At 45.5% G+C, this 23,180-nt stretch overlaps 1 protein-coding gene across 1 annotated transcript in view; it reads right to left on the bottom strand.

Annotated features, from left to right (window-relative positions):
• Positions 1-22,835, bottom strand: part of Slit3 (slit guidance ligand 3) — a 621,317-nt gene extending 598,482 nt beyond the window's left edge. The window contains exon 1 of the mRNA XM_004637040.1: positions 22,205-22,835. Coding sequence (XP_004637097.1) covers positions 22,205-22,401 — 197 coding nt within the window. The 5' untranslated portion in view covers positions 22,402-22,835. The remainder of the gene's footprint in view (positions 1-22,204) is intronic.
• Between the last annotated feature and the right edge of the window lie 345 nt (positions 22,836-23,180).

The raw sequence follows: 23,180 nt of genomic DNA, 5'->3' as shown, positions 1-23,180 counted from the left end.
TCCAGCGCTGTGCTACCCCACGGACAGTAGTCCCACATCATTTTTTCCTGCTTCTCTTGTGGGTGGGATTTGGGAGTTGTGCCAGGAAGCCTAGATCCATTAAAGACCCAGGAAAAAATCAGAGATCACTAACATGGGGCAAGGGCTGGGCCTCATTCAGGAACCAGTAGGGCTCTCTGTGTGCATCGTTTACATGCCTAGGAATCACTAATACCTTCTGCTTTAGTATCAGGGGAGTCCACCCGGCAGCACTTCAAAAATAAAAAGATGATAAACTGTGAAGGATTGTGGTTAAGACACCAAAGGAGTGGACTAAACAGACTGGCCTAAATTCCAGCTTTCTACCTCGCCATGGATGTACATTGTTTACTGTGCTGCACCTCAACCTGGCCTTAATCCTATTCCTGTAAGCATTAAAAATGGAACAATGAAAACACTTAGCATGGTGCCTGGCACAATGTAAGCTCTCAGTGCAATGTAACTGTGATTGCTACTATGAATTCCAACGTGGATGCAGAGACCCAAACAGAATCCCTCTTTTGTCTAATTCTTCTGCCCCCCAGGGCTTCCTGGGGAACAAAACAGCACCCCAGGATGAGGGAAGACTCACTGCCTAACTTTCCTAATCATCTTCCAGGCCAACTCAAAGAACTGAGAATACCCAGCCATATTCATGCTGGAGTTTGGGGCAGGGGCCTCAGCCTGGTTTCTTTTCCATATGGGCTGCTGATCTCTGCAGGCTCCTTTTGGCCAGGAGTTTAGGGAAAGAGCAAAGTCATCCCAAAGGGGTCCCCTGCAGTGCCGCAGCACTCTTCCTCCACGGAGTCAGAGAGAGACTTCGCTGCGCTGCAGTCCACATGAGGCTGGGGTTGGATAGCATTTACAGAGCAAAGGTGGGTAAGGAGGGCAAAAATTCAGTAAGAACAGCAAGAGGCTGTACCATGAGGACCACAGGGAAAATGTGGCAGAAATGAGCTGTAGGGCTGGAGAAGGGCGCTATTTCATGCTGGCAGAGCTATAATTCTTGTGTACGTGGAAGGCAGCAGCACTCAACTTGGCCTGACAGGAAGCTTTGTATTGGACTGGAGCATACTGAAAATATCAAAGTCTCTTGGAATAAAAAATAGCTCCTGGGTCCAATACTTCACCTGTATGTAGCCTAGAAGTTTTATTAGACATGAAGACTGTCATACCAAAGCCAAGAGGAGCCAGTGAAGGAAGGGGTATCACATAGCAAAACTCTGCAGGAATGGCTCTTACCCAAAAGTAAGAGGAGGTGTGCTTTCCCACACACACTGTCTTACTGATGAGGTACAGCTGCCCACGTGGCAGGCAGTGTTGGCCCCATTTTATGGGAGAGGAAGATGAGGTTTGGAATTTGAACTGTTCTGAGTCTTACATGTACAAACACAAAAAAAGGCAAAAGAGAAATCTCTATGATTTGTGTATTCTATACAGATTAAGTATCTCTTACCAAAATGCTTATGACCAAAAGTGTTTTGGATTTCTCTTTTTTCAGATTGTAGAATATCTGTGGGTACATCATGAGCTATCTTGGGGATGGGACCCAAGTTGAAATGTGAAATTCACTTGTGTTTCACATATACATTATACACAGAGCCTGAAAGCACTTTTATACGGTGTTTTCAATGCACCTGCATCTTGACTGGGGCCTACTACATGGGGTCCAGCGAGAAATTTTCCACTCCTGCATCATGTTGGCACTTCAAAAGTTTTGGAGTTTGGAACAATCCTGGCATTGGATTTTTTGATAAGGAATGGTCAACCTGTAATTACAATGAGCTATACAAAAACACAACTTTCAATCTTTATATTGACAAAAATGCCAATTCCTTAGAGCCTGACCTAGCATAACACATTGTATAAACTATTTTACATTGAATAAATCGAATATAAATTATAACACACATAATTGTCATATTCTATATGTCGATCATATGATGTACTCTATAAATTGTGCATTATACGTAAGAGCCAGAATACTTAGAAGTTGAGAATATGGATTCTTGAGTTAAACTGATAAGAAGCTGGTCTGTCCCTTAGGAGCTTTCACGTCAACAATATATCCCTCAGCATCTGTTATTCAACCATGAAATGGACAACCAATAGTACCAATGTTGTTGTAAGAATTAAGAAAATACAAACAAGGTTCTAGACTGGTGGCCTTAGTAGCTTAGTAGCAGTTCATTACACAGCTTTTGTTCATGAATTTCTTGCAAAAATCCTATAGTCAGTGCTGCTTACAGAGAGAAACCCAAGCAAGACTCAGATTTGACCAGAATTCTACATCTAGCAAGGATGCATCAGGAATAGAAACTCGGGTCTTCCTGAGTCCCGAGTCCTGCTTTGCCTTATATTCTGCCTGGCTTCTCTGAAGATCGCCCTGCATCTTCATCTCACATTCAACAGAAGAGGACATGGGCCTGGGGACTTCCTGGATCCTCTCAGTGTCCTCATGCCAGTGGTGCTGTACCAAAGAGCAACAGCTACAGAAAGCACAGGAGCGACTGCTTTCAGTCCCAGGGAGCCCAGCCTCAGCCATGTGGCCAGAAGCACTCTGTATTTAGGGTTCCAATTTCTTTTTCATTTCTGCTATTTCTTTCCAGAGCCCTCAGTACATTTCCTAATTAATCACTCCCACTTAATTTCCTAAAGCAATCACATCCTCCCCACAGGCAAGCGGCCCTGTCTCAGGCAGAATCACACCAGCTGGCCCCTCGGCTACGTGGGAGTGTGTGAGCAGCCTTGGACACAGCCCAAAAGTGACAACAACACAAGAAAAAAAAAAAAAAACCCAGCTTGGGGAGCTGTGCTCAGAAGATGCACTTCCCATCCTGGAGGCATGTGGGTTTCCTGGTGAGCAAAAGGGACACTAAAATTTGTTCTCCAAGGAAACGGAAAGCTGCGGAAGATTTGGCTGGAGCATCTCAGGAGGCAGCGATGCCCAGCCTACCAGCAAGCAGCCTGTGCTGCAAGGCAGGACACTAGCAGGGCAGGAAGCCTTGGGCTCCTCTTCCAGCTCTCTCTGCTGTGGGACTTTGGACAGGAGCTCCCCTTTTGCTCAGCTGCAATTTTCTCACCTTTAATATGACAACTGGAACACATCACACAGTGTAGTTGTGAGGAAGAAGCCAGGCAAGCACACGCTTGTGCAGAGGATGGGAGTGAATAAGGGCAGGCTGAACAAAATTAAATATGGTGTCAAACAGTGGCTGACGCACAGTCTCAGTGTGGAGTTAGTATAGATGGTGAGGATCGAAGGAAATGGGACCAGGGCTTTTTATAAGATCATCAACTGTGCCACCCAGCCGCACTGATTATTGTGTTTAGACTGTCCAATTTTTAAAGAAGAAGCTAGTAATAGATTTATACATTATTCACCCGATCTTAAAAAATGTTGACAAGAAATTAACATTAAAAAAATTACATGAATATGAGTTAATAAAACTTGAGCCAAGGGCTGGCCAGATAGCTCAGCAGATTAAAGCGCCTGCTTAGGCAGAGCACAGTGGCCTGGGGTGGGGAGGGGGTGGGGATTCAATCCCTGCATGTGGTGCTGGCCCCGACCCTGGGGCACACTAAAACAGGGATTGAGAGTGGGCGTGGTGGCGTGCACCTATAATCCCAGGGCTTGGGACGCTGAAAACAGGAGGATCACTACGAGTCCAGTCTGCAGGGTCTACAGTGAGACCCTGTAGACCCTGTACCAAATACAGAAAGAAAGAAGGAAAGAAAGACAGACAGACAGACAGACAGACAGACAGACAGACAGACATGAGCCAAGCACAACACTTTTCAGGGCTAGATTTGGCCACTAATTCACAAACTCTGTCAATATATTAACTGAGACAATGTAACATGGACAGCACTTTGCTGCGTGAACAGCACTTAATAAACACTCAATAATGGCAGTTACTATCACTATGAATTCTCTGTAACTCAGAACTCCTCTATTTGCAGAATGACTATAAGGATTCCAAACAGCTATCTAGTCCACAAACATATGGAAAAATCTCTACTGGCTCTACAGAGATTGACCACTACGCACACCCACATTGATACTACTTTATTAATGTAAGCATACGTCACTGAGACCGAGCTAAACGATGCCTTTTAACTGGAGGGGAGGTTTAGCAATATCTGGAAATACTTTTTGGCTTCCACATAGCAGGGGTGCTATTGGAATTTAATGACTAGAAGACAGGCGTGTTGTTAAATAATATATAATAAGCAGAATGTCTTCTGAATAATAACAAACATCCAACCCTAAATTTCAATAGTACTAGTACAGAAAGCACTGGATTACTGGAAAGTTCCTTTTGAGTCCTCTTTTAGAGGAGAGTGTATGAAGACAGAGGACTGGAGAAGCTTCCGAAGGTGTGAGAGAAGCTGGAAAATGGGACAACAGAATGGATGCTTCTGTCACCCATGAGGCTCCATGCCCTGGATCCATTCTGCTTTCCACTGCATCTTCTTGTGATTGTCTAAAAAACTGTCACATCAATATATTGCCTTCATTTTTAAAAAAATCCACTGAAGGTGGACAGATTGGAAAATGGGCTCTAGGGAAACCAAGGACTTGAGAAATGTACTGCCTGAGCCAAGGTCACTGAGCAAGTTGCAAGGCAGACATGAGATATAATTCTCCTGGGTCCTGATCCACATCCCTGGGGAAGACATCATTCCATTTTGCTGTTGCCATGGTAATTATAAATCAATTTTGTCTATCCATTAAAGCAGTTACTCCATAGAATGTTCTCACAAAGCATTGTTGAACTCGCCCTAGTTACCCTATGAATGTGAAAGTAATCACATTTTTGTGTGTTCTATAATTCTGGCTACATTTACGATTAGCCTTCACCTCAAATGGGACAAATAAGCAAGGTTATACTGCACTGTGGTTGCCTATTTTTTTTAAATGCATGTATTGCTATGACTACTCCAAACAAAGAAAATTGTACTAGGAGCAAAAGCAAGTGATTGTTGCTCACCATAGAAAGGAAAGAGAAGCAGAGTGAGTTATATCAATCTTATTTTATGCTATGTGTCCTACATAGTCTTCTTTATTTTTCCCTATCATTTTTTGTAGAATTTCTTTTGGTCACTTTTCTCAAACACTGCTGGACACCAGAGACACCTGTGAGCTTTATAGAAACCCAACACACCAAAGGCACCTCAGAATCATTAAATCAAGGTCTCTGGGGACAAGACCCTGGCCTTGGTAATTTTATGTCTCCTCTGGTGATTCTAACATGCAGGCAAGTTCAAGAACCAGAGTTTCAGAACTCATTACTCTTATTTTACAATGATGCTAACATCCCCAGGGAAAAATGAACTTGCTGAAGGGCAACCAGCTGGGACTATGATTCAAACCCAGACCTACCATTTTCCACTGGCCATACATAATCTTTCTCATTGTGCTACTTTCTCCTCCAGGAGGGTGTTGATTATACCTTTTTCATTTAGAATTGTTTGCTTATAAGTTTGCAAACTTGAGCAAAAGGTATTTTCTCAAAAGCTACCAGTGACTTTTGGATTAAGAATAGGTACATAAAATTGGACTGAAAATCATCAGAACAGGTCCGGCACACACATCATTCTTTGCACCCAAGTATGAAGGTAAGATGGAAAGCCATCAGTTCAATCTCTGCGTCAATGATCAAAGTTGCAATTCCAGGGAAGAAGCATCCAGGAGACATGAGGTGGGTCATTAGCTGACCCCTTGCCTAGAAGGAAACACCTGTGACTCAGACTCACCAGCCTGCAGTCCAAGGTTACAGAAGATGACATTCTAATTAACATAAGAAAGGCCATCCCTAGCAAGATCAATAGACCTTCCATCAGGCAAAACCCAGCACACAACCACAGACACAGACGGAGAAACTCATAAAAGCAAGAAGACATAAGATGATTTCACAAGGATTCCAAAGAAGAATCCACAAAACTCCAGAAGCTCATAAACAAAATCACAGAGACAGACAGGTTCATTCAGCAGAAATATGTCTCCATGAGAGGTGGCCATGAATGACTTCAGAATCATTTGTGAAATATTGTGCTTGTGGTTTTCTTCTAAAGACAAAGTCAGAGACTTTTCTGACATAATCTAAAATACCACACACACACACACACACACACACACACACCCTTAAGATTAGATCTCTGGGGAGATCTTCCAGAAGAAACAGGGCATGCATAGTCAGGGCAATCTGACAGAGGAGAAGGTTCCAGAAACTACTTGGGAAAGTCAAAGCTAGTGTCTCAACTTGTCCTGGTGTCCCTGTCTCACAAACAGAAATCGTACAGCCTGCCAAGTCTGAGGTAAGAAAATAATACTTTAAAAGATAGGTGCCAAGGGCAGGGGGGACAGATACAGGGGCCGAGAAGATAGCTCAGCAGAATAAGCACCTGCTTGGCAAGTTCAATGTTCTGAGTTTGATTCCCAGTACCAAAAAAAAAGGGGTGGGGCAGATACAAGGTAAGATCTATCTATCACGCTTTCCCACAGTGACACAGCAGTTGAGAGCTGAACATAAGGATCTCTCAGCAAAGTGGGTATAGTTGGCAAAGCAGGAGCTCTCTGGCATCAGTAGTCAACAGGAACAATTAAAGCTCGGATGCAAATGTGCGAAAATAGAGCACTGTGCTGTGCAGTTTGCCTGGGACCCTGAGCTCCTTTCCAACAGCTTATTTCTTCATCCTGTGAGATCATCTTCCCATATCTAAGCACCTAAGGTCCCAAGTATTCAGGGGCTTAAAGAGTGAGACCATCTTGAGTTGTTATTATTAAACACATAGTTGTTCAATCCATAAAAGCATGGGTGAAGTAACATACAAACAACAGTATAATTATGTATTAACTGTGGCCACTCAATTTATAGGTCTGATACATTAAATCTACACTTAATGTGTCAGATTCTGAAATTGAAGCTTTCTGTGACATAATTCTTGTGCCCATAATAACCCTAAAAGGAAGTTATTATGGGATCCATTTGACAGATGAGGAACCCAAGACTAAAAGAGATATGAGGACCTATCTTCAGACACACATGCAGCAATGGGATTTGAAACCAGGTCTATCTGACTTGAGCTTCTGTGTGCATGCCACAATGCCACAGGTTTCCTGGTACGCTAAACTGGGTTAGGCCATCACCTATGTGTTGGGTACTTCACACATATTATTCCTAATTGTTTCAATGAGTTTTACTATCTCCACTTTTTAATGAGAAACACAATTAACTTGCTGGAGGCTATATAGCTTGAATTCAGGTTTTGGGTCTAGATCTCTTTGGCTGTAAAGCTCAAGGCCACCCAAACTTGCTACCTATGCAATTCTGTGACTTCAAAAAGCTGTTGACTTTATTTTATTTTCACCAGTACTCCTAACCTTCCACAGAGAAATGCAGAGCTCCTGCCCTGAAAAAATCTTTTAATCTAATTAAGATTACGCTCAGTGGTATAGAAAATAGTACTGATAATTACATAGCGGTTGAGGTTTTAATGATAGCTGCAACACAGCTGCTGCAGGAAGAATTCTTCTGGAGAGCTGGCCCCGCCCTTGAACTTGCTCTCTATCCTAAGGTGAGTTTACACAGAGCCAAGTGCCTTCAGAGTTGGGCTGAGTTTCTGCCTGCTTTTTCCTGGAGTCCTGAACCTCTATGGAGATGTGAGATGCTCGGAACCCACCACACTAGGAATGCAAGCTGCACAGAGAGGTCCCGTGTACAGGTGCTCTGGTCCCTAGTCCCAGCTGAGCTTAGCCTTCCAACCAGGCATGTCATCAACAGCCTGTAGGGGATTCAAGTACCCAGTCTTGCAAGCTCCCTGCCACCCCCATCGTTCCTGATCTTCCAGTTGATTCTCTAACCACGACAGAGCAGAGATGAGCTATCCCTACCCAGCTATGCCAACTCTCCTGACCCAGAGTCATGGAGCAGAATAAAATGCAGCCTGCTTTTCAATGCTAAATTTTGATGTGGTTATTAAGTAGCAAAAGGTAGTTAGCATAATAGCTTTCTGAATGGTTAATTAATGCCGGGCTCTGTCCTCTCAGATTGATGGGTATTGCCTGATTTGATCCTGCCACAACCCACTGAAGCAGGTTACTGCTGAGGAACACGGCCAGCGATAGCAATCAAACTCAGGTCACACCAACTCCAGCATCAAGACTCTAAACCACTGTGTGCTGGAGGAAGGGAAATTATGTCTTTCTGCAAAACCTACAAAACCCTAAGCCAATCAATTTTAAGACACATTGCCTTCTATTTTTGAAACTAACCATCTTTTTCTTTCTTAATTTCAGGAGGCTTAACTCTGGAGCTCAGCTAATTATTTGAGCCTTAATCAAGGACCAGCCACTCCCTGAAGCAGCTGTCCTGGAGTCTCTCTTGCCTCTAGGATGTCCCTTGGGTTGGCTGAACATGGGCTTAGGTCTAAACCCTAAATCCCAGCCCCCAAAAGTGAAGGCGCATAGGGTTGAAAGGATCCTTGGAGATCATCCAGTCTGTTCCCCTCATCCCTTTTGAAGCCGAGGAAACTGAGGCCTAGAGAGGTCAAGTGACTTGTCCAAGGTCACTCCATGTGGCACATCCAGGTCTCCAAATTCCCAGGAAACCATTCTTTCCACTACCATCCTGCAGTTGCTAAAAATTCCCTCAAGCTGCCTCCCTCAGCCTTTCTCTTGACAAAGCTGTTTTCCCCCCACACAACTACACACAGTCACATTTGGCAAGAGGTGCTATCAGTCCTGCTCTGCTCATGAAATTCTGTTTTGCAACGGGGCTTCTTTGTTCGTTAGCAACACACAAAGAATGCTGTAGTGCGCTCTTCTTGGAAAGAGACATTTCTTGTTTTAAAGATGGAAAGAGAGCTTCCTGGCTGCATCTGACTCAAATCAGCACACAGCTCCAATCAGCTAAGAACCCAGGAGGAGACTTAGGTCTTTGCAACCTTTCTAGAATGTACAAGGAGGGCACATGGCAGGGGGACGCGTATGGGAAACATTTCAAAAAGCATTACAATGTACGCCTCAACCAAATGAACAGAGCAGACTGGTTACCATCTTGTGGTATGAAATGATCTGCAGGGGGTGGGGTGCAGGACTACACTCAGTAAAAGCTCTCCAGGCAGCAAATGTCTTTCTCATGTTGTACTCCTGCGCCAGTCTGGATACGCACTGCTCCTTCCCTTTCTGTTTTCCTCGTGCAGGATCGGCCCTCCCTGGACTCTACACAAGCTACAGATATGGTGTTGAGCACCCTTAGAATGTGGTCAGCAGTCTCAAATTTCCTCTTTGCTGCTTCTTCCCCATTTTCTTCATTTTCAATGTTAGATTTGGCCTCCTTTTATGTCTCTCTGGCTTCCTGTACGGCACAGACTTCTCAATGGGTCTGAGCAATATCATATGAAGCCCAAATGCAGAAACAAACACAGAAGAACTTCCCTTAAGAGCAAACTCCACCAGAAAGCTGAGTATCCTCCTGTTACCTAAGGGCATTTTTCCTTCATGGTGGATTTTTTTTTTTTTTTTTTTTTTTTTTTTTTTTTTGTATTTTAGGGAAGGGTCTATAGGGTGTTCATGGTCTCACTACTAGATCAGACTCTTAGTGATCTGCTTGTTTACAGCCTCCCAAGAGCATGTGCCACTATGCCCCATCTCAACTGCTGTCTCAGCATGCCCCGAGGGCAGGCCCAGCACAGCAGGCCCAAGGATTGAACCCCTTGCCCCTGAGCCCACTTGCAGGTGCTTTAATTAACTGAGCTATTTGGCTGTCCCACTTCATGGTAGATTGAGATTAGTAAGGAGGGAGGAGGTAGACCAGATGATCCCAGCAACACTCTAAAAGTACTTAGTTAAGGAAGTCAATGAGAAGAAGAAAAGAACCTAGTTCAGTGGCAGGATTGCAGAATTCACAAACTGGCAAGAGATGGGAAGAGACAGGTTAGTGAAGGAGATGGAATGGACATGTTGCACACAGCTCGTGCAAGCCACAGCCTTCTGTCAGGAAAGACCAGGTGAATTCTGCCTGAGAAGCAACTCTTCACACACTACCTTCCAGGTCTCTGGGCACAAGGCAAGATCTCCCAAAGGAAAAATAAAAATTAATCAGACGCCCCCCTCCTCAGGAGCGGGTCCTATCTATGGCCTCCATTGTAACTCCAGAGGGCAGGGGACTTTGGGCTCCCAAAGGAGATTCTATAGCTCCTCATGGGTCTGTGCTGCACATCAGTGTTTATGAAATGCCTCTCAAATAAGATCAGTGTTCTATGCACAGTTAGGAGTCTAATAAAATGCAGAACTTGTGCTGGTTGCCAACTAGCTATGGAGGCATACGCGAAGGTTTTCTCGGATACAATTGTTCTCAGATTAATATTTTCCCCTTGAGTTTTTTTTTAATTCTACTTGTGCTATTTTTTATGGTGTGTGAGTTTTTCTATATATTTATACACACTAAGAGGAGTGAGCAGGCCTTGTATTCATCAGCGGCTCCTGAAGGCTTAATGCTATATCCTTCCCTGTTTCGGCATCTCCCCAGCCCATAAGTCTACCCACTGAGTCCAATATGGTAGCTTCTACTTCCTGAGTCACTTGATGCAAAGAGACAGTCCATAACCATCTGCATATTATTTTGAGCTCTTCTGGTTACGAGAGAGTTTCACTTGCCTTATTCATTGAGGTAGACTCTCAAGAAATGGTTCTTTTATATGATTCCATCCTTCATGCATTCCCCTCTTCAGTCCTATTATCTTGTACATTGCCACTTGTTAATCACCCAGTGAAGTGAAAAGCCCACTGAACAATGGTCGGGTTGTTGAGATGGCTTCTGTGACACTATGGTTACATTTGGTTCCTTTGTTTTTCTTTTCTCTTTTTTTCTTTCTTTTTTTAAAATGTACTTGGTATAAGGTCTCACTACACAGCTCAGACTCATAGTGATCCTCCTATTTTCAGCCTCCCCAGCACTGGGATCACAGGCTGCACCATCATGCCTGGTCTCCTCAGCTGACTCAGTGTGCCCTAGGGGCAGTTGGCGCAGCATGCGGTACTGGGAATTGAACTCCGGTCCCTGCATTTACCTAAGTAGGTACTTAGTCCTCTGAGTTACCTAGCTGGTCCGTCCTTCCTTCCTTCCTTCCTTCCTTCCTTCCTTCCTTCCTTCCTTCCTTCCTTTTTTTTTTTCTTTTCTTTTCAACAAGGTCTTGCTTTATAGTTCAGGCTGGCCTTGAACTGACTATGCAGCCCACATTGATTTTGAACTCAAGGCAATTCTCCTGTCTCACCCTCCCTCGTGCTGGGATCACAGGTGTACACCACCACACCCAGCTATGTTTGCATTTGTAAAAGATGCATTTGGTTAAGTGCTAATGAACACTAGATTAAAATTTGGAAGATATGGGCAGCTATAAAGAAAGTTGTTAAATTCTTTAAGTTTCCTCACCTGTATCTGAGAGATTCTAAAATATACCTTAATCATCTTCAAGATACAGGATTTGGGGGTTCAAATCACATATCATGGGCAGACCCATTAAAGTATTCACATAGACTACACTTAAGAGACATCTGCAGAAATCTGCTCTCATTTAAACCTTGTGTCAGCCCCACAAAATGTGTTTTTCCTGCCATTCCAAAGGTAAAAGATGAGGCAATGCAGAAAGGTTCTCATATGAGTCCTGCAGTTAGGAAGCTGGAGAACCAAGATTTGGCCTAGGTCTTCCCACCTGTTTGCTGTCACATCTAAATTGTAATTCCTACTGATTTCTAGTTAACATCTCTTACAAAACCTGTAGCATAGAAAACTTTCTCACTACATTCTACAGCTGGGCAGAGACTGAGAGGACAGAGAAACAATGTCAGTGAGAAGTCCTTGATAATCCTGAAACTTCTACAATGTATTTCTGAGCAAGACAGCTTTCCAGTGAAGTCATCACCACTCTATATTACAATTACAAAAAACCAATCTGTGCATGCACTGCTTGGGGTGAAGGTAGAGTGGAAGTGTGTCGAAGCACTTCACTAACAGTCTAGCCTGAGAACCCCCTTCTATACTACCCTGGACATAATCAAAGGCTTCCAATGGCCATGAAGATGAACTATGGGGTTGCTTTCAGGATAGTCATCAGACTGTAATTAAGATCCAAACCAAGACATTCCTGAAATGCAGTCTCAAGACTTGCAGCTCTGATGACAACAGTCTAAATTTGCTATCATGGCCACAAGGGATACATGGAGGGTAAGACAGACAAGAAAACTCCAAGTATTAAGACAAGAGACAGAAACAGCTCAGGCTCACAGAGAGATGTAGAAGATGTGCAACTCCATGGCCAAGCTATAAACTTCAGCTTAGCAGAGGACAAAGGATTCCATGCTATGCAGTCAAAGCTGAGTTATGGAATACACTTATTCTAGAGGACCAGGGAAAGAATGGGCACATGAAGTAATGCACAGGATCTCAACAGGCACAAAAACAAAAGCAAAAACAAAAACCTCAAGAGGGAGACAAGGTGGGTGGTTAAAGGAGCTGGCCAACTTTCACAAACCACAGCGCATACCACTGCCAAAGTACAGAATGAATCAGGGGTCAGACACCCAGTCTGGTATTTCGGACAGGAGAAAAGAAGCCTGAGCCCACACAAGCAGTGACAGGTTGTGATAAGTGAAGTTAGAGTCTACTCTAGCCAGGGTGTAGCCTATATACATCTTGAACTAACAGGAACTGATGCCAGGGCGAGAGAAGCCCAGTGATCATGACTAAGAGAAAATACCTGGTGCATTTAATGAGAAACACAGACAATCTGTGGAGCTCTGAGTAGCCATCTGAGGGGACAAATGCTAGTTAAGAGGTCCATCATCCTAACTGCTCTTAGTGAACTTATTCCCTTGTTATGGCTCAGATATGGCTTAATATGTCCCCTTTGTAAAGATTCATGTGTTGGAACCTTTGGTCCCAGTGTGGCAGTATCAGAAGACAGATCCTACAGGAGGAGGGCCTTCTTACAATTAATCACGTCATTTGGGGGAACTCGTCTCAGAAGGATCGATGTAGTTTTCATGGAACCTTCTCACAAGAGTGAATCCTTATTCAGGAGCAAGATGGGCCCCTCCCACTTCCTTAGTTCCTGTCTCATAATATGATCTCTCCCTACCATACATGTTCCCACTGTGTGGCCATCCACCATGGTGCGACACAGCCACACAGGGTCCTCTCCAGAGTCAGCAGCATGATTGGCAACCTCCAAAAACATGAGATGAATCAACTTTTTTTTGTATAGACTATCAGCTTCCAATATTTATTATAGCAACAGTCAGGAGACCAATACATTCCTCAAATCAATAATAATAATAATAATAATAATAATAATATACTTTCTTCCCCGTTTACTGTGGTCTTTTAATTGTTCTGGCACATAATATGGTGATATGCTTTCCTAAAGCTTGACTTACTAGATTCTCTCCTAGATACCTCTATCAGATACACACTTCCTAAAGTTCAGCTCCTATCATTTTAAATTGGCCTCAGGCTCATCTGATCATAAACTTCTATGAACTGCGATGCTGTCTCATTTCTTCCTATGGGAACCCTATTTGCCTCTGAAGCTCTGGTTCAAACACCATCTCCTTCCCTGCACTGGACATGATGGTTGCTCTTTACCAGGTGTCTGAATCGCAGCCATGTCTCTCATGATGCCAGCATCAAACTACTGCCCAGTCATTCAAGCTGGAGTTGCTTTTCTAAAATTTTTCTTTGAAAATGAAATGTGAAGACCCAAAACACAAAGAGCTAACTTGAAAGATGTGAGGAATGGCAGGAGCAGGGGTTACAGTACAGGCCCTGAGACAAACCTGTCTCTCTTGCTCCTAACTGGGGATGTTACTTCACCTCTCAGATATGGTGTTTTCATCTGTGAATTCATGGGTGGGAAGTGACAGCAAGGTCAACCACAAAGAAGGGCCCCAGTGAGCTTCTATTCTGGAGTCGGCCGATATTATTTCCAGAGGTATGCGGCGTCTCTGTGGCTTCAGTTCTCTGTGCTTTATCCTCCATCCTATTTACTCCAACAACCGCTTATGTAAATGTGCTCTATACCAGTGGGTAGCCAAAGCATTAAAGCAAATCACTGTGTCTAAAAAAGCTGAAACAAGGGGATGGGGCTGGAGCTCATCGGTAGACTATTTGCATATTGGGTTCAATCTCCAGGAGTTGGGGAGGTGGTAAAGTTATGTGAGTTGATTCCTCAGACTAAAATACTTGCCAAGAGAAATTCATTCTCAATCTCTCTCTCTCTCTCTCTCTCTCTCTCTCTCTCTCTCTCTCTCTGTCCCCATCCCTCTCTCCTCCCCCCCTACACACACACACACACACACACACACAAACATGCACACACACCCTTACATTTATACTGTGCATTGCATGCTGGTAAGGATTCTGGGACCAGCCTAATAGACCAAGAATGAAGCGTACATCATAACAGAAAGTTCTAAGAGAAGCTAAGAGTTTACAGAAAATTCAGCATGCCGAAGAATAAAACATTAAGTGGAAGTTATTCCAGGGAAATTATGAATAGTAGAACCTCAGAGAAAGAAGATGCCATAGGCCAGTAATATCTCAACAGCTTTATCCACTTCAGTCAGAAAGAACAGGACAAGATATTTACATAATCCTATACCTCAGACCATGGGAAGGTTTTGAATTAAAGGACAATGGTGCTTATACTGACAACTTGGATAAAGATTCATAGGGCAAGTTCACTGAAACTACAGAGGAAAGCGTGGGAGATGAAGGAAGATGTGGTTAATTTGCTAGAGGAGGAAATCAAAATAGAAAATGTTCCTGAAAAGCTGAGGAAATAAGATAATTGGCCAAAATTTAATTAAGATGAATGAAAATTGTTGCACTTAGATTTCCGAAAGTCAATTGTACATGCCTAGGATGGGGGACACAATAATGTAACAGTGGGGAAGGCAGGAGAGATACTGGCAGGGAGGAAAACAAGCCAGGTCAGAATAAGCCAGCACAAGGCCACTGCTGTTAGAAGTAAAAAGGTCACTTCAGAATATACTAGTAGAAGTCAAATAAGGAGTTAGGGTGTACAAAGTCTCCTCCTTACTAATATGTGTTGAACATCCCTAACCTGAAAATAAGAAATCTAAAATGCTTCAAAATCTCAAATGTTTTGACCATAGACATAATAAAAGTGGAAAATCCCACACCATGAAACCTTGATAAAACTTGTTTTGTTTGTAGATACTATATAAAATTATCTTTAGGCTGTGTGTACAAGGTGTATGTGAAACACAAACGGATCTACATTTGGGACCCTTCTTTATGTCTTACTATGTAAATGCAAATATGCCAAAATGTGAAAAAAAATTCAAAATCCAAACCACTGCTTTCCCAAGCATCTTGGATAAAGGATACTCAACAACTTACATAGTAAGAAAGGACTAGAAACAATTCAGAGGAAGAGAAGGACTGGAGAACAGGGCCTGCCCAAACTGTAACGTAAACCAAATAGTTGGCATAATTATAAGGAAGGAAAGCGGAATCCTTGGTAAGTGGGTGATGAAAAACATAGTAGCAAAGAGATTTTTGAAAACCTATCATTTCAAAAAGGATGACACTTGCTTTGTATAACAGGAAACCATGATAAATAAGCTGACGCTCCACTTGAAGAAAATTTTCTAATTAGGACTATTTTTTAATGAAATGAATTACTTTAGGAAGAACTGAATTCTTTATCACTAGATATAAAATTATGCAAAGAATGATGACAGGTCTCTCTATTTTGGTCCTAGACGACCAAACTGCCCATGCACAGAACCTGAACAGAAGGGCTCCTTTCAAAGTCCTGGCAATTAGTATTTTTCCAAATTAGGCTTTGTCCTGCTTGTGTTCTGGGAGGAGGAAAATGGTCAGTGAGAAGGATGGTAATAATAAGAAAAGCTATGGTGGTGCACCCACTGTACTCCAGGAAGTCTGTGAGTGCGTTCAATACTCACAAAATCTATGAAGGGGTATTATTAGCTCCATTTTAAAATGGAGAAACTGGGGTCATCCAGTTTGTAGGTGGTAGAAGCAGGAATTAAACCTATCCTGTCTAGAGACGACTTCTGTATCTACAGAGCTCAATACTATCCTCATCCACTCCCTTGCATGCTAAGCATCAGGTTCTGTTTATCCTACTTCTTGTTAGGTCTTCCCAGGGATTATCCAACCTGGCAAAACCACAACTATGTGGACCATATGAGCAGGACTGACAGAGGAGGCTATTGGCAGCCTAGTAGTCACAGCAGTGGCTGGACACAGGTCAGGATTCCAGGACACTTTTGTCCTGGAGAGTTCCAGTACACTTCCTTTGCACGCAAGGTGATTTGCATTCAATGATGGACCACCAAGGGATGGGGGGAAGGGGGATTCCCCTGCATCCATCTCACCTGGGGTCTTTGGTGGTCCCCAAAAGCTCCCTGGGAAAGCATCTTTGCTCTTTTGTTTTCCTTTCTTTTCAGCTATTCTACAAAGGGTTAAGGCTACCTTACATAATGAGAGTAGAGCGCATTTGTAAATATGGTTATTTCCAGTAAAACAATTAAGAGAGGAATAGGGGAAATTGCTAAAAGGAGGAATCTGGGGGAAAGACAGAAGGAAAGAGCATTTAAAGAAAAAGTAAGAGTCAAAAGTTCCCCATGAAAATCCACCCTCCCAAATAAATAAATAGAATGTATTTTTTATTTTAGTAGACCATAAAGTGGCACATCCATGGAAAACGTATAAACCACTTCAACCACAAGTCCCCTTTTATGGAACAGGGGCCAACCTGGGTTTAGCTGCAGGGGCAGGACAGAGAGATGAAAGGAAGGAGGTGGGGATCAGACAAGAGAATGCTGACACAGCCCATCTACATGCAAGGACCTCGTCTCCACTGGACTCTTGGGTAGAACAAAATTTAGAGCATATATGTTAAACCATTCAGCTGGACAGGGTGTGAGATGCACACATGGAAATAATAGCCGTGGTCACTATCATTAATTGTTTGCGGAGGGCTCCCATGTGCCAGACTATTAAGCACTTGCTATACACAATTCCATTTAACGCTTCCAAACAGGAATGTTTATTGTGCATACTGTACAGATGGATAAATTGTAGTCAGGTAAACAGGCACAGAAATGGTAATATGTGAACAACAGGGTGGGTGCCCTGGAAGCACATTACGCGGACTGCCTTGGGCTTCTCTGGCATCACCGTACAATGCTCATGCCCACGTTACAATTGTGGAAATGAGGTACCAAATGACGAAAGCCTCTGCAGTGTGGAGAAAGGGAGTAATACACCCAGGGTGGAACTGCAGGGATGTAACAGTGGTGAATTCAAACACAAAGCTATCTGTCTCTTTAACTCGGAGCAAAACCCAATGTATTGAACCCTAGATCCTGGTAGTTCTCATACAGTCAAGGAAAACCATTCCACAGACCAAACCCACCTTTTATATTTATTTCTAGGGTTGGAAGAAGAACCCATTGATAATAAACACAGAGAGCTGGAGAGTAGCAGAGAAAGAGTAGAAAGGGCAATAACAACAACAACAAAAAAAGCAGAAATAAAAATCCCAGATGATTGGCAAAAGCAAAACTCAGTAATGATCCTACAAATACATATCAATTAATACAAGAAGAGAAGCAATCAAAAGCCACAGAGAGCTCAGGATGATGCTGATGAGTTTCTGATTAGAAAGTCCTATGGTTTAAGTGTTCAGGATTGCTGGCTCTTTTCGTGAGCATGTGCACAGTAGGAGTTTTGCAAGGTTGCTAAGCAACACCTGGCAACCAGACTGCAGAGTGGATCACTCAGTAGGAGTCTTGGGTAACTCTAGTAAGGCAATAATTTTAGTTCATGGAAATCTAACACTTTAGATGACCTTAATATCTCATGTAATAGATTACTGGTAAATTGCCCCTAGCCATCCATCAAAATGTAAATCTGCAATTGCCCAACTTTCCCCTGGAAAAAAGGGGAAAAAAAAAAAAAAACAAAAAAACAAAAAACTGATTGTACTTTTGAAGCTCATTAGTCTTTCACTAAACATGTATTTGTTGAAAACTCACCAACTGTCGGGTACTGGGATGCCGATTGGGGCACTGAGGAAGCGAGTTGTGACAGTTCGCCAGTGAACTATAGCTTATACATGGAAAACCAGTAAGACGATGCCTGGATTCTAATTTCAGGGAAATGAAGCTCCGCAAGGAGCAGTCTGTTCAGAGTTTCACAGCACCCTCAAGGCAGGTACGGTCCACTGCTCCTTAAGCAATCCAAAAAATCACTACCTTCCCTGAAGGGCCACCTTACCATGGCTGGCCCAGAGAGGTCCTGATTCACCGGCTTGCCCCTGGTGCTCTGAGCTGGCCCTGAAGGCTAGGAGTATCAGAATGCAGAGCCCGGCTGTGGAGAATCTTGGAAAGTCTCCCACTTGACCTTGGGACCTCTGTGGTCAAGTGAGGGAAAGCCTACGACACAGTGTCGTTTTTATTGGACCCAACCACCGGCAAAGCTTGCCGTCATCTGGAGTGATGGAGAAAATTAAGTTACCACATTCTCACGTTTCAGCCTCTCGCCCGCTTTCCTTCACAAACAGGAAATGTTTATTTAAATACAGCAGTCTCCAGCGTGCTCTGGAGCCAAGTGAAAAACCAAAGATGTCCACTCTTGCCCTCACTCCACTGTGCAGGCCACCACCTCACCGCGGGTGCGAAGCGGGCCTCTCTCTGCCTCCGGGCACTGCGGGGAGAAGACGCCCCGCATGAGAGTTTATTTCATCTTCTGTCTTTTTCCAGGCTGCAATTGTGGTTGGAAAAGAATTACATCTGTGGGTTCCTTTTGTACTCAGAAGGGTAAAGGCAACATCTGTTTACTCTGTGCTCCATGGTAAATGTTTTGTTTCGGGCACCAACATTCACTTCCTTTCCTCTCGGAGCCTCTATCTTTGCTGCATGGGTAACAAATGACACTGAAGTCTCCTCTCCGTTTATTTAGCTTTCTTGTGGGTGTCACCTCCATATCGAGGAGGAAAAAAAGTTGTCAGTAGTTTATAAAAAGGCAGAGCGCTTTTTCTGGGTAATACACTGACACTGTGGGGAAGAACTGAGAACACAGACCCCCAACACAGATAGCACATTCCTGGCCTGCAGCTAAATCCAAATGGGGACCACATTATTCTCACTCAAGTCGTCCTTACTGTCATGTCATGAGGTTTCTGAAGTAACAAGCACCTAGGGAAACCACCACGCACACACAGACACAGGCATGCACACAGCAAATATACACTTTCCTTCACAACAGGCTGTTTTTTGTAGGCAGAGTAGCAGAAATACAGAATGGAGAAAATACCTCTTGATGGTTTTTAAAGACAAATGCAACATCTGAGCTTAAAACACTGGATTCTTAGAAGGTCCTGAGGATCTCCCAGCTATGCTGATAAATTGGTGCCCAGGCCAAAATGATCCCTAGGAAATTTAAAAGGCTCATCAAAGGAGCGGTGCTTGTGCCCTCATTGATTGCCATAAGTTGAGGTGTTTTGCTTCTGTATATGCAATGATTTTACATGCAGTAACGGAAAGGAGAAGAGCCCAAGCAATATTTGCTGAATGAATGAACAGAGGAATGAATGAGCAACATGTCCCTGAAGAAATCCTCAGCATAGCGTAGAAATGCCAAATATCCCCCAAGAGTGTGCAGAACTGAAACGCTCCGAGTTCACTGCGAGGGCCTGAGGGATACTGAGAGACTGCTGTTGAGATGCCCTTATATCCTGTGGTGAACCAACCCATCTGACCCCTAAAGGCTGCTGCCCACTCACAGGCAGGCAGGAAGACCAGGGGCGAGGCCCTCCTTGGCAGCCCCATGACTGCCATGCACCTTAGCCAGTGTCACCAGTGAGCAGAATGGAGCCAGGCGGGATACAGATATTTCAAAGCTGCTTCTACTCTACTGATCCCTGTCAGTGACCATGCCTGCAGCAGGTGGCCCTTGGGAATGTCCAGAAGCTCATTCTCCACCCAGTTTCCCCAGCTGTGGAGCAGATGGGCTGCCCTGAATTGCCTGAGTCTTTCGGAGGTTGGCCAGGTGGCACATTCCCATGTAGTATCTTGCCTGCGGCTTTTGAAAACACAAAGTCTCCAGGACTAGAGTGGCCCATCCTCCTGGGCTTCCTAAAAATGTGACTCGATTTCAAGATGGGCAAAGAGCAGTCTCAAAACCCAAGCCACAAAGCCCATGTCAAAGCAAGCTGAATGTTTGCAGGGAACACCCAAAGCCGTGGGGATAGCGGCCTCTGCTAAGACCCAAGCCCAATGTGAACCCTCCCAGAATGGTCTGTTTATAGATTGTGGCCCAAACTGGCCCTCGTTCTAAGGAGCCAGCAGCGTGGTAAGGGGTGTGGGCTTAGAAGTCAGGCAGGCTTGGAGTCAAGCACTTAACTAGCTGCATGACCTTGAATCCGTGACAAGGTGGCTTAAATGTAACATGTGGTAGTAAGCACTTATCCATGTAGCTTACAGGACTCTGCAGAAATTTAAGGAGATAACACATGGACACAGATCAAAACAGGAGAGGCATTTATTAAACATTAGCTACGTTATTATTTTACTAACTCATGCAGCCAGGACTGGTGTAGGGAGGAAGGGCACTTAGCTTATATGTATCTAAAAATACCACTAAAAGGGGCTTTTCACTGAAATGATCTAATATAATGTCTGAATGAAGGTGTGGGAATCTGGATACTGGCTCTTTAATCATACCCAACTTGCAATGTTCCCTTGGGCAAGTCATTTCCCAGCCTGATCCTCTGCATGTGTCAATGAAGACTGAACTCTCACCACCTCTGATGGTGTGCCTCAACCCAAAATAACAAAACTTTAAAAAAAAAAAAATTGTTTTTGGAACCAAAAGAAAGTACCAGGAGTTTGGCAGGGATTTCTACTGAGCTGCTGCTCAGACACAAAAAGTAAGTGGAAGAGGAGGTGAAGTGATTGAGAGGTGACAGGAATCAGCACTCCAGGGCCCTTCACCTCACGGCCTCACTACCTCTCTCTTCCAGTCCCTTCAAAAGGCAGAAGGGGAGATCCAAGTACCCCCCATCCGCACATGCACACATGCGCAGGGAGGGGAAGACAGGGGCCAAGACTTGCAGGGTGTCTCTCAGTCTGCAGCAAAGCCTCCCTCATTCCTCGCCTGGGTTCCAGGAGGGCTCCCACTCCTTCCATCATTTCTCTTTCCTTCCTTACCCTGCCCCCAACTGTGGGCTACAAGGAGCCCACCCCAGAGCCCAAGTTTTGAATTTGGTCTGAGGATCAAAATGATAAATGTTTCCAAAACGTTGACATATGAAAAGTAAATATTTGGTTGCACAATTGGGGTTAAAATGAGGGTCAATTCACCCCGCTCTCCAAAAGCCTCTCCACTTTCTGCCAAGCTCGGGATTGGAGGCTGAGTGCGGTTTGTAAGATTATAGCGCTAGGTCTCATTTAAATGGCTGTCAGCGTTTCCATTCTCCAGCCCTTTGGGGAGGCATTTATAACCCAGCCATAAAAAATTCACCAGGGCTGCAACTTGGCATCACCGAGGCTGCGCTCCAGGCGGGGCGGGTTTTGCAAGCACCCACTCCAAATTCGTCCTGTTCCTCTCAGAAGTTAGACCTTCACACACTTTCAACTTTGCTTGCAAGGGCAGTCAGAGCCGCTGGCCCATTTTGATCTCCAAGGCGGTCAGGTCTTAGGGCCCTCTCTCCCGTTTCCAACACACCGGATGCCTGTCAACCTCACCTTGCAGCCCCTACCCCCAACCCCACATCTCCTCGTGAGCGCGGACCTCTCACGCAGACCCCAAGACCTCCAGGGTCCAGGGCTCTCCTCCTCTCGCCAATGGCCAGCTTCTCCCGGGAAGCTGTCAGAGGGCCCTTCGTCTGGACCCTGTGCCCCCAAGGTACTGCTCCTGACCCATCACGGGGGCTTGGGGATGTCTCTCTCCACACCTGCCCAAAGCACCCCCCCCAACTTAGAGAAGGAGGGATCTGACCTAAGAGGGAGTGAGTACAGAGGTCGCATCCAGCGCCACGGAGGGGAGAGGAAGGATCTGGCGACCAAGGGCCCCTCTGTGGGACCCAGGTGGGTGGCCCCGAGGGGCGGGCCAGGGGTACTCACAGGCGCTCGGCGTTGCGGGGGATGCCCCGGGGAACGGCTCGCAGGCCCAGCCCGTGGCAGTCCACGCTGGCGGCGGAGCAGGTACACTTGGTGGGGCAGGCGGCGGCCGGGGGCCCGCTCAGGACGCTCACGAGCGTCAAGGCCAGCGCCAGGCGAGAGCGCACGGCGGCGCCGGCCCCTGTCCGCCCAGGGGCCATGCTGTGCAGGGGCCCTTGCCCTGGGGAGGCTGCCTCGGCGGGGCGAGGCGCGTGGAGCCCGGGAGGCACGCGGGGAGCGCGGGCGGCCTGGGGAACGCGCGGCGGAGTTGGCGCGGAGGAGGGGCAAGCTCGGCGCTCAGGCGCACGGGGCGCGGGCGGAGCAGGGCGCGCCGGGCGGTGGCGGCAGCGGCAGCGGCAGCGGCAGCAGCTCCATCGGCGGGGCTGGAGCTGCCCCGCTGCGCATCGCTTGGAGTGCCCAGGTGCCGAGCGCCCCCTGGTCCCGCTGGCCAGCCGCCCGGGGTGTGGGCCGGGGAGGGGACCTGGGTCGAGGGCAGTGGGGCGCGCCGCCCGGGGAGGTCGGGCGTGGGGCTGGGCTCCAGAGCACGGCGGCGGCGCCTGGGGCAGGGGGCGGCCGGGCGAGCTGGCCTGCGCTCGCTCTCTCCATTCACGGAGCAGGGCAGACACCCGAGACGCGGGGCCCACCCTTCCCGCCCCCAAAAAACGCCAGCTTCGCCTCTCATTGGCTGCGCCGTGCGTCATGTAGACTAAGTTGAGAACTTTGCTGGAGCGACCGAGAGCCGAGGGAGGAGGCAGGAAAGGAGCGGGAGGGAAGGAACCAAGGAGGGAAAGGGGTCCCCAGCAGGGTCCGGGAAGGACACGTGGATGCTCACTGTCTTCTAGGAGTGAGGGACTGGTAAAGCTTCTGGCACTTTAAAAAGTACATATTTTAACGATGGACTGGAGCTCAGTCCCAACACGGACCCCAAAGAGAGTCTAAC

The sequence above is a fragment of the Octodon degus genome, unplaced genomic scaffold (genome assembly GCF_000260255.1).
Source record: "Octodon degus isolate 3935 unplaced genomic scaffold, OctDeg1.0 scaffold00085, whole genome shotgun sequence".
Lineage (NCBI taxonomy): Eukaryota > Metazoa > Chordata > Mammalia > Rodentia > Octodontidae > Octodon > Octodon degus.
This window is presented reverse-complemented; position numbering and strand designations above follow the sequence as displayed.